At 40.1% G+C, this 12,347-nt stretch overlaps 1 protein-coding gene across 3 annotated transcripts; it reads right to left on the bottom strand.

Moving 5' to 3' along the window:
* Positions 1-1,097: 1,097 nt before the first annotated feature.
* LOC110285842 (zinc finger protein 120-like) lies at positions 1,098-11,745 on the bottom strand. 3 transcript variants are annotated; one of them, XM_021152291.1, is made up of 6 exons: positions 11,670-11,745; positions 8,488-8,542; positions 6,056-6,182; positions 5,790-5,850; positions 4,026-4,658; positions 1,098-3,930 (listed from the first exon to the last, which is right to left on the bottom strand). In XM_021152291.1, exons 2-6 carry the CDS (start codon positions 8,488-8,490, stop codon positions 3,897-3,899), a joined length of 858 nt encoding a protein of 285 aa, XP_021007950.1. In that variant the 5' UTR covers positions 8,491-8,542; positions 11,670-11,745; the 3' UTR covers positions 1,098-3,896. The 3 variants fall into 3 exon arrangements, with proteins under 3 accessions (XP_021007950.1, XP_021007958.1, XP_021007967.2); XM_021152308.2 differs by lacking the exon at positions 1,098-3,930 and adding an exon at positions 3,962-3,963 and having other exon boundaries at positions 4,033-4,658; positions 11,670-11,695; XM_021152299.2 differs by lacking the exons at positions 8,488-8,542; positions 11,670-11,745 and adding an exon at positions 8,611-9,165 and having other exon boundaries at positions 1,106-3,930.
* Positions 11,746-12,347: the final 602 nt, after the last annotated feature.

Genomic DNA, 12,347 nt, shown 5'->3' with positions numbered 1-12,347 from the left:
TCAACTTTTGTTTTAGTTGTGAACCTGCCCAGCTTGGTGAGGAATCAGATGGCTCAGCAAAACCAGTGATTCTGCTAAGAATCCAATTTTCCTCATCTCTTAATTTCACATCTTAGCAGTTGTTTTTCATTTGAGAATGTCCAATTAGTTTTTAATACTGCATTCCAAGCTATAGGTGTGATGCCTTCTGTAGACTCAGTTGGTTACTCTGCTCTACTATAGGATGCCACCTGTGCAAGTTCCTAGCTCAGCTTTCAAGTGCTTTGCAGTCTGAAATGAAAGACAAACAGCTATATTTAATATCCAAATCAGCTCACTGGCTGGGACACTCCCAAACATCCACATTGCTCTTGGCTCCCCTGTGATACACCTAATTTCCTAAATCTATAGCCCATCTTTGCTACCCCAGAATCAATCAGAGGAGGGAACACTGGGGTTACTCTTCCCCATCTATTATGTGGCTGGTATTCTGTCTTTCTCAGCTCTCAAGCTGGTATCCAATTCCTTTACTGGTATGGAGATCTTGTTTGTTCTCCTTGCCATGAATCCAAAAGTCCTGCCTTTTTCTCCTGCCTACCCTTTGGCTACTGGCACTTCTGTTTCCCATTTACAATCAGCTTGGGGCAGGGAATCTCAGTGTCCCATTACGGGATTATCATGCAATTTGGGAACAATTTTACAGGAGTAGCATGAGAACCAATACATAATTGGGAATAAGCAGAAAACTAAACCAAACCAAACACCAAGCCCTAAGTATTGCCTTTTTGCTATTACCCTGGATTTACTTATGGTGAAACTAAGTTCAAGTTTCTAGGCATGGAATCTTGTGGAGATCCAACCTCACTTTACTCATATTTTCTTCTTGAAAACATTACTGTCTCTAACAATGCTTTCTGCTTTTCATTGTGCGACTCTAAACATAAGACCTGTACTTTACCACCAAAGAACAAATCCATATCATTGGTTAAACTATAACACCCATATTCTATAACAGTTGACACTGTAAACTACATAAGCCCCTATCCCTAAATCCTGATTGGTGTGAAAATGAAGCTAAAATTTGGAAGGAATATTTCTGTCTGTCCCTCCTTTTTTAAAAAAAAATTTTATTTCTTCATTTCTTTATTGTCTGATCTCTTATATATTTTTTTTACAATCCACATCTTATACCCCTTGTCTTATTCATGGTTTCTATTCCTGCACAAACATCATGACCAAGACGCAATTTGGGGAGGAAAGGGTTTATTCAGCTAATACTTTCATACTGCTTGCTGTTCATCACCAAGGAAGTCAGGACTGGAACTCAAGCGGGTCAAGAAGCAGGAGCTGATGCAGAGGCTATGGAGGGATATTTCTTTACTGGCTTGCTTACCCTGGCTTGCTCAGACTGCTCTCTTGTAGAACCCAAGACTAGCACTGCAGAGAAATGTTCCCACCCACAAGGGGCCTTTTCCCTTGATCACAAATTGAGAAAATGTCTTACAGCTGGATCTCATGGAGGCATTTCCCCAACTGAAGCTCCTTTCTCTGTGATAACGCCAACTTGTGTCAAGTTGACACAAAACTAGCCAGTACAATTGACCCCTTATCACCTTGACACACAAACACATCACAACTAAGCCTCAGCCCTTAGTTTCTTATTCATCCCTAAGTTCTAAGCAACTTTGAAAGTCCCACAGTCTTTACATAGTAAAGTTCAATCATTTTAAAATATCCAATATCCTTTAAAATCCAAAGCCTTTTACAATTAAAAGTCTATTAACTATGTAATCCACTAAAATATTTTCTCCCTTCAAGAGGGAAAAATATTAGCAAACAGTCACAATCAAAAACAAAAATTAAACTCCAACTGTCCAATGTCTGGGATCCAACTCACGAACTTTTGGGCTCCAACAAGGGCTTGGGTCACTTCTCCAGCCCTGTCCTTTGTAGCACACAGCTTGTCCTCTAGGCTCCAGATGACTGTACTTTACACTTGCTGCTGTTGTTGGTCATTTGTGGACCTCGAAACTCCAAAACACTGCATGATATCTTCAGTACTGGGACATCAATTTCACCTGAGTTTGCACCTTCACCAATGGCCTTCCATGGCCTCTCACAGGGCAGGGCATCAGCAGCTCTGCATTATCCCTTCATGCCTTCAAAACCAGTACCATGTGNGTAACTCTAACACATTACCAAGTCCAGGCACAGCACAAGGTACAACCTTTACTATCTCTAGAACACTGTCTATATGCTCTCAGAAAACACTTCCCAGAAGATGCCAACTCAATGATGCTGGTTTCTTCTTAATCACTGCTAATTTCTTAGCTCCAGCTAACCAGCATCAATAGTCCCAGTAATGCAAAGTTTTCACTCTAGAAGTTCTGGTATCCTGTTCACCACAGCTGATTCTTCAGCTCCAGCTAACCAGAACCACAGAATCTTCACAAAGTAACAATGGCACTGAAAAGAGGCTTTAATTTTCCCTGTGAAATTTCACAAGCCAGGCCTCCATCTTCTGCACAGTTCTCAACATTATCTTCCAAGCTCCTACACAACATCCCACAGAATTCTTAACACAGAATGGATCTTCTAGCCCAAAGTTCCAAAGTCCTTCTACCGTCCTCCCAAAATATGGTCAGGTTGTCACCTGAATACCCCACTCCTGATACCAATTTGTCTTAGTCAGGTTTCTATTCCTGCATAAACATCATGACCAAGAAGCAGTTGCGGAGGAAAGGGTTTAATCCCGCTCACAATTTCCAAATTGATATTTATCACCAAAGGATGTCAGGACTGTAACTCAAGCAAGACAATNAGAAACATGCCTTGTATCCCCTTGATCTCCTTTATATGATTATTTTCATGATGATGAAGAATTAGAAATGTTTAAAGGCTTCCCAATATTGAATGCATTCATGGGTTTCTCATTCATAATGATGAAGATTTGGGAAATCTGAAAAGGTTTCACCATAGTATATTCCTAAATTTCTTTGCAGTATGGATTNTTTCATTGTGAAGACTCTAGAAATATTCAAAAATCTTCACCATATTAAATACACTCAGCATTTTGTCTACATTATGTTTTCTTTTGTCTTTGAATATGACTGACAAAGCAATAACACATGGCTTGCAAACATAGGGTTTCTCACCTCTATGTCTTCTTTTTTGTATGTGAAAATTTTAATGTACAAGGTTTTGTTCATTTGATAACTTTCATAGGGTTTCTCTCAACTGTGTCTCCTCTTATTTATTTAGGAACTACTGTGACTTATAAAATGTTTACCACACTGCTTATATTCATAGGGTTTCTATCCAGTGTGTATACTTTTGTGTTGGGAGATGACTCTTTTGTACAACTGCTTTCCCTAATTAGTGTTATTCAGAGGATTTCTCTCCACCTCATGTCCTTTATGGATTTGAAGATGATTGTGATGTAGAAGGGCTTTAAAACATTGCCAATATTCATGGGGTTTCTCTCCTGTATGTGTTCCTTTATATATTTGGAGGCCACTGCTCTGTGGAAAAGGTGTAAAAGCACCATTGCTAACATTCAAAAATCTCTCTCCTACATGTGTTCTTTCATGATTTTGTTGATGACTGCTTTTTGAAAAAGTTTAACCACATTGGTTAAAATCAAAGCATTTCTCTCAACTATATGTGCTTTTATGTGTGTAAAGACTATTGGTTTTCAAAAAAGCTTTACCACATTGGTTACATTTAAAAGGTTCCTCTCTGGTATATGTTCATTTATGTACTTGGAGATCAATGCTTGCTGCAAAGGCTTTATAAGATTAGATACCTTCATAGAGTTTCTCTTCTGTATGGTCTTTTTTCTTTAACGGTCACTCCTTCCTGCAAAGGCTTTACCACATTGGTTACATTCATATGGTGACTCTCCTGTATGTGATCTTTTATGGCATTGGAGACCACTGCTTCCTACAAAGGCTTTACCACACTAGTTACATTCATATGATGTCTCTCCTGGATGTGGTCTTTTATGGCATTGGAGACCACTGCTTCCTGCAAAGGCTTTACCATACTAGTTACATTCATTGGGTCTCTCTCCTGTATGTGTTTGTTTATGTTGTTGGAGGCTATCACTTCTTGCAAAAGCTTTACCACATTGTTTACATTCATAGGGTTTCTCTCCTGTATGTGTTCGTTTATGTTTTTGGAGATGACTGCTTTGTGCAAATGCTTTACCACATTGTTTACATTCATAGGGTTTCTCTCCTGTATGTGTTCGATTATGTAGTCGGAGATGACTGCTTTGTGCAAAGGCTTTACCACATTGGTTACATTTGTAGGGTTTCTCTCCTGTATGTGTTTTCTTATGGATTTGGAGAATATAGCTTCTTGTAAAGGCTTTACCACATTGTTTACATTCATAGGGTTTCTCTCCTGTATGTGTTCGTTTATGTTTTTGGAGGTCACCACATCTTGCAAAGACTTTACCACATTGGTTACATTCATAGGGTTTCTCTCCTGTATGTGTTCGCTTATGTATTTGGAGGTCACTCCTTCTTTTAAAAGCTTTACCACATTGGTTACAATCATGGTGTTTCTCTCCAGTATGTTTTATTTCATGCCTTTGACTATGACTCTCATATGCAAAGGCTTTACCACATTGAATAAACTCAGAGGGTTGCTCTGCAGAACAACTTCTTTCATGCCTGCAAATACAATTGGCACACGTGAAATCTTTCTTACATTGATTATGTATGATGAGTCTTTTTATCTGTATGAATTCTTTTAAAATTTGGTTTCATTGAAAAGAGCAATCTAATGTTAACATAATATTACTTTGTTTACATTCAAAGGAGTTCTACTAAATTATGGATTGTTTTACATCTTCGAGGTTACACGAAATGGGAACAGTACTGATTATCTGGCTCACATTTATAACATACTTTTTCTATAAAAGGTTACTCACATATTTGAAAAAAACAGGAAGAACTCACAGTGTTTGCACAATGATTGCATTCACAAATTTTGTTATCATGAGAGTAATACTACATTTGGAATATGAACAAATGCAAAAGAAAAATTCTCATTACTATTTTCAGCAGTTTGAGTTGGTAAATGTCCCCAGCAATGTTCAGAAACAAATTATTTATAAACTTATAGCACACTTAGAGTGTCGCTCAAAGTATTTTATACTGCATATCCTCTACTGTTTTGTAAAAGTGAAAGGTATGTAGCTTCTTTCAATACCCCAATGCTCACAAAGCTTGTATCCTTCCTAACCTTTGACATCCACATCATAAGAGAATAACAAGAGAAAATTCCACACACATTCCCAGCTGACTTTTTTTGTCACAGAGATGTGGTACAGAGATTAAGGTTTTTCNACAAAACCATTCTTGAATCTTATGAACTGTTCATCTCACTAAATTTAGCAATGTTATTACAAGAATATCATTGAGCTCAGATATACAATGGATTATTTGCTCAATACTAGGTTTTAGAACTATACTTGTAACCTAATCACTGTGTGTTCCTTTTACAATAGTTAACTGATATGAGACTGAAGACACTCGCACTTGTACAGCATGGCTCTACTAGGCTTGATTTAAACAGTAACATACCTGCTAAGCCATTATTTCTCTGTCTTTGAACTAATGGAATGTCTTGCAAAGTATAATTACATACCTGCCATACACATATATGATTTTATGAAATTCAGTAAACATCCATAACTGAAATCAGTGCTTATTGTACCCAACTGGTTTACTTTACAGCCTGTAGCACACATTAAACTTTCTTTATAGGCATTTTCTCACCAGCTTGCAGAGGAAAATTACCTTCCATGACTTCTAGAAGTTTGGAAATGGTCTTCACCTGTATGTCCTTCCCAAATGTAACCTAAAACACAGCACCAGAGAAAGTATGTTACATTATTGGAGTTAGGCAACATTTAAGTTACTAACTCCATTGAACTTTAAAACCATGAGTGGTTTATTCACCTTATTCTTCCTCATTCTCAATTGAAATTACAAAAACAATAACAATAACAAAGAAACAGTTGTGCATACATGTTATAAAGTAAATTAAAAAATCACAATATTACCTATAGCTGTGAGATTCCTATAGGTCTCTAGCATCACACCCTTGTAGAGACTCTTCTGAGAAGGATCCAGCAAAGCCCACTCTTCCTGAGTGAAGTTCACATGCACATCATCATAGGTGACTAAATCCTAAAAGATCCCAAATGTGCGTACATTAAAAAAAAATATGATGCAGACAACAGTGTAAAGGTGTACTTCAAAATGAATATTTGCTGACTGCCCTGCCCACCCACATAGTACTTTTTATCCAGTCTTTCACAGTTGGACAACAAAACTTAAGTAAATAAATGATCTCTGGGAACATGATGATATAGAATGCTGGTAGACCTTCCACATTTTTGTTCTCTGAGATCAAATATGCAAGAGTTCCCTTAAAACTGCAGTTTCCTCTCACCTATCCATGTCACCTGTATATACAAAATACCATTTCCATCTCCCCTTCCCTTCATGGCACACGTCCCCTTCCCTTCTTAGCCCCCAAGTATGGACAGACACCCCCTTCTTAACCATAGCCAATTCTCCCGAAGACCAAGCAGTCTGTCTAAAGAACAAGCTCACTATCTGTTTTCCTAGACAGCATTCTCATAGTAGCCCACAGAGCAGCAAAACAATATCAGGGAAAGCTTCCTCTGCCCATTTCCATGTGACCAATTTTCAACTTTTCTTCAATAACTTAGGCAACTACACCAGGAACCATGTGAACTTGGCAAATGTTACCTGTGCTAGTGTGTGTATAGAAATAAAATAAAATCATATTTCCTGACTCCAATAAAAATAACTCAAAGTGACCCCTAACCTGTTATAAATCTGACCCTATAGTTACTACTGATATGTCTTCCAAACAGAGAGGTCCCATGCTCCAGAGCTCTCTCTGTCATTGTAGATGATCAGAAAGTTGAGCTATTGTACTATAGCTGTTCATGACCCTTAGTGATTTCAGGCTAAACCAGGCACACAGGAGCCCATATACAAAGCAATGCTGAATGATCATTTAATGTCTGCTTCCTGCCATATGCATTATGTTCCAATCTGTCCTATCCACCCCCCTCAGCACCATCAACACCTGAGAAACTTCTGCATGTCAGAAGCTCCTTTTGTAACCAAGAATTGAATTTCTGTGAATCATGCCATTTTGACAATTGGTAACAGAAAGGTAAAAGGAATCTAATCAAATATTTCTGAAGGATGATCGTGATCAGCTCTTTACTACTAACTTCTAAACTCTTCATAAAATTAATCACACAAAACTGAATACAGAACAGTCACAAATTCTAGAAATCAAACCATTGTGTTTCTAATGCTGCCCTACTGCACAACAAAGGCAATGCCTGTATATTCACACTGCATAGTGACATTTAAGTTCCATACTTTCCCACTCCCAGGGCTACCGAGCCTTCTGGACACCTGTAAATCCACACACAAGAAGGGTCAAAGGACAAGGGCCTCTGCTATGATCACCACATGGACCAACAGAACCACACTCTGACCCACAGTCCATTTAGAACCAGCAGATCAGACTCAAATAGCTCTGCAGACTTGCTCCTCCTGTACTGTCAATGGAGATTACTATAATAACCAGGGAATGGCTTGTGGTCTTCCAGGCAGCTTGTAACACATGCATCTGAGGAGAATCCTGCAAAGAACCTGCATGCTACCTTCCCCTAGTGTTCCTGATGGTTAGGTCAGCCCAGAGTCCCTCATTAGCATGGAAAACCCAGCTGGGCCTCAGGGCAACAGCAGCCCCTTCCCTGTGGGATCACAGAATTAGACAGCTAAAACCTTCCAAACTGGGATGTTACACCCTACATGCAGACATAGCCCTAATCTGGAAAATTTACATTTAAAAGAATGTTCTAGTCCTGCACACCAAGTAATTTCCATTTTTAAAGGCCCAAGGTCTTTTCTTTATATATTCACTTATGCATGCAATACCCCCTACAGCCATCTCTACTTCTTATGGGGAATTCCTGCAGCCAACCTGCAACCAAATTCATACATTAACAAAAATTTAAAAGTGAAAGTGGCTATGAATTTTAAAGCTAGAAGCAGTTAATAGGCAACAAAAGGGGAGAAAAAGAAGAAATTAAAAAAAAAAAGACATCACTGCTCCTAGGATGTTGCAGTAGAAAGTATATTATACACAAAGTGAGAACGTAGCCAGGCCCAGTTATACCTGGGATAATATAGAGTAGACATGACCTGAGACCTTGTGGAGAGAGGAAGGAGGGCAGAAGCAAGAGCCAGGTCAGTATGACTAATGATAGATGAAAAGGCCAGTTCCCAAATGATTGGATTAGGTCCACAAAATACCTCACAGGTGGCCCCATCTGTCAGGCTGATGCTTACCATCCAGCCTCTGGGAAGACCTATTACACAAGCATCCTTTTCTAAGATGCTTGCTTCTCCTCTTTGTGGGAGATGACATTGCACTTACCATGTCTGAAGTTAGGAGCTTGCTTGAGGTAGCCTCACAGCATACAGCGAAGACACTAAGAACAGATCACACAGAAACACTGAGATCAGCTGAGTCACACAGAGGAACATGCAGGCTTAGTACCTGGAAGTGTCACTGCCTCTTCTGACTGGCAACTCCTTGTGGAGGTTCTGATGGCTATTGAGTCTTATTGACATGAGCACCACCCTTAGGGTTAGAGTGTGCTGAAGGGACACCACAGAGTGGTTCCAGCCTGGGCCAATCCTTTTCCAGATCTGCAGATTTGCAGTTCAGTAGCACCAGTGTGTCTCCTCCAACAGTCTGTTCCTTCACCAAGCCCTTGGGAGAGGCTAAGATTCCTGATCCTTGCTGCCTAAGTGCCTGCCTATCCCCTTTCTGGGCAGTGCCCCTGGGTTCACTGCTTTGAAAGTTTGGAGCTTGCCTGAGCTCCAAATCCAGCACTCAGGAGGCATTTCCCCTTCTTCCTCCTGGAATCGAGCTGGATAGCTTGCAAACCCCATCAATCAGCTTACACTGGAGTTACCAAACTGTCCACAGGTGGTCAGTGCCAGAATCTTAGTAACTGAAGAGAGATTTTAGGACATAAGATTTTGTTTTGTGGCTTCAGGCTGGGTTNAGGTAAAGTGCAAGCACTTTCCACCTAATGGCTATGAGCGAAGGCTCAGAGCAAAGCAGGAAACACATGTCAGACACTGTGGAGCACTCTTGTTAGTCAGCTCATTGTCCTCAGTGGTTTGGTAAAACAAATATAACAACAACAAACCCACACCTATATTGGTAAAATATATCATTTTACTGATTTGAAAAAGATCAGGCCTTTCTTGGTTGAAGGAATGATATTAATAAGATAGTGTTTGCCCTTGCCCCACGTGCTTTGTTAACTACTGAAGATCTATAATTTGACACACACAGCTACAGCTAATGGCATGTGTTTTACATTTCTGATACATTATATCTATATAGTACAGATTCTAAAACAGAAATTCATTATTACTGGCTCAAGCTAACTTGCACAAATTAAGCACCCACCAATCTAGTTTTATTTAATCACATGTATTATTTAATACATTTTGTGAAATTATAAAAGTATTCACCCTGCCTCTTATCCTTCTCTAGAATGGTGACACCTGGAGCAGATTCCCTTAAACTTTCGTCTATGATCTAACTATCTCCTGCCCTAGTTCACCTGACAGAGATAACAGTAAACCATTGCTCCTGTTCTCTACTGAAGGTGTAAGAAATGAACAGTTCATTATATGACTCAAATGAGTAATTATAAAACACTACTTTGCTACATTCTTTAACTCAAGAATTTATGAATTTCCATCAAAGGAAAGCAAGGTCATTGNCCTGGGGAGCAGCAGACCAGGATCAAGGCTTCCTGAGTCAACATAGCTTGTCTTAGAAACATCTCTATAAGGNGAAGAAGAGACAGCTCTCCCAGAATTAACATGTCATCCCAGAAAGGAATCACTCCATATACAACTAAAATATTAATTAGTAAAATTTCTTGATGGCAGCATGGATTCAGCTGTGGCTAATGCTCAAAGACCAGCCAGCCCAAAACAGGTTTTTTGGATTCCACACATGCTCTCATCCATAAGCTCCTTTCCAGTTCAGTCCCCAGGTTATTTTGAACAATTTAAATATGGGCTGGAGATTACAAGTCCTACTTAAGACAGCTAGGAGATATACAAAGCAAAGACCCCCAGAACATTTTAAATGCCTCAGAGCCCTGAAATAGCAAGCCATTTCTCAGTGATGGGTTCCTGAGTTGGAGGTCCCAGGAGATGAGAAAAATAGCAAAAGGAGAAGGTAGAATTTACAACAGCTGCAGTGGGGAGAGCTTACACAATTATGTCTTATGCCAAGTAAACTTTTTAAGAGTAGCATCTTGTATTCTACTTACAGGGATAAGTGGAAAGAAATGGAGACCTCTATGAAGTCTGCAGAAAATAGCATACACTGGGACAAACTCAGAAGTCTAATAAAACAGCACTGGAAATTATAACTCCCAAGTATCAAAAAACCATGACTGACCAAGCCCCCAGTGGACTTGGGACTGAGAACCATATCGCCACATTGTGGAAAAAGTTGGAATCTCAGGATCTGAAGCTTCTCCTCCCAGAAGCCCTAGCCACAGACCATTGCCACCTCTCCTAATGCTAATCCTGGCTTAAGAGAAAGAGCACTATTTTGTATTCAATGCACCAGGGCCTTAGGTCAAGCTCCTAAGGCTTAAGGCTCCAGGCTCTTAAAGGTCTGGAATTCAGGATTGAGATATGCAATTCTCTACACATTAGGATCAAGCTGTATTTGAGTGGACCAGCCCTCAACACAATAGTATTTTTCCTTTCAAAGAGCTGTCACCAGCTGTAGTCCTGCCCTGGAGGCAAAATTGCTTTTTCCATGAAGGAAAATGGATCTTTATGGCACACCAGGCCTTAAGGTTAGTTGTGACCCTATAATGCCATTGTGAGTAGCTTGTTCGGGGGCCTGTTCTTTGATATCAGCATAGGTCTAATGCCTGACTGTATAGCAGATTTGTCCCTTTTGTTATGGTTGGGAGACAAATTTCTGATAACCCTGGAAAATTAACATGCATATGGCTATAATAAACTTTAACCGGACTGCTTAGCATACTACATACCTGTCAGGTGTTTTACAGCAGTCCTACCTCAGCTACATTCTANTTAGTGTCACTTAATATTACCTAAGCATTGATGAATCCATAACATCATCAACTCTACTCTTGTACATCAGAGCTTAATAGTGGAGTGCTACCCAGCACATAAAATGTCTTCTACAACCTCCACAAAAACAACTCCAAATGGATCTTGCACCTACATGATAAATGCTAAGGGCAGAACGTAGAGAAGATAATATAGAAACAGGGGCTGTTAAGTTTGTCAGCCTGCCAAGTACATTTCTCCAGCATAGCCCGTCCTGGAAATGTTTTGTGCAGATGCAGCCTAATAATAAAGTTATTCAGAGGCCACAGCCGGGTCCAAGAGAAGACTAGGCCCACAAAGGACCTCACAGGTGACCTCATCTAGCTGCCTGCTTCTAATACCATCCAGGCACTGGGAAGTGGTACTACAAGTGCATTTCTTGCTAAGCTGCTTGCTCCTCCTCTCTGTGGCAGATGACATTGCGCTTACCATGTCTGGATTTCTGAGCTTGTAAGGTCCCCTCACATCACTCAGTAGAGGCACTCAAAACACATTCCACAGAAACGCAAGATCAGATGAATTACAGGGAGGAAGTTGCTAGCTTGGAACAAGGAAGAGCTGCCTCCTTTTCTGACTGGCAGCTGTGTAGAGATTCTGGTTGGCTAAAGAGTCTTGAGTGACATGTTAACTACCCTTAGGGTTAGGGTGTGCTAAAGGCACACAGTTCCAACCTAGGCCAATCATTTTCCAGATCTAGAGATTCAAGGTTCAGTAGCACTAGTGCCTTTGCTCCAATAGATTACCTGTGCATCCTCCTAAAAGCCCCTGGGAGTAACTAAGATTCCAGACCCAAGGTGCTCAATTGTCTGTTACTTCCCTTTGTGGGCAGTGTCTCTGTGTTCACTGTTTTGCAAATATCTTACATAGCCCATGAATCAGCTTACATTGGAGTTAGCAATGTGCCCACAAGTGGAGAGGTGACTAGAATGTTAGCAATTAAAGAGAGATTTTAGGGAACAAAATTTTGTTCTGTCTTCAGGCTGGGTTTAGGTCACCTGCAAGTCCACATGATGGTTATGAGACAAGCTTCAGAACAGAGCAGGAAACACATGACAGACATGGTGGCCTTCCTGTCTTTCCTGGCCTTTGTGGCCATCAGGCACAGAC

This window comes from Mus caroli, chromosome 2 (genome assembly GCF_900094665.2).
Source record: "Mus caroli chromosome 2, CAROLI_EIJ_v1.1, whole genome shotgun sequence".
Taxonomy (NCBI): domain Eukaryota; kingdom Metazoa; phylum Chordata; class Mammalia; order Rodentia; family Muridae; genus Mus; species Mus caroli.
Note: the sequence above shows the minus strand (reverse complement) of the source record. Positions and strands in the feature narration are given on the sequence as shown.

Coding starts and splice junctions, on each gene's coding strand:
- LOC110285842 (XM_021152291.1), bottom strand. Junction 4,659..5,789: donor ACTTCTAGAAGTCATGGAAG/GTAATTTTCCTC, acceptor TTGTATTTGCAG/GCATGAAAGAAGTTGTTCTG. Junction 3,931..4,025: donor AGACCCAATGAATGTAACTA/GTATGGTAAAGC, acceptor AGTGTGGTAAAG/CCTTTGTAGGAAGCAGTGGT.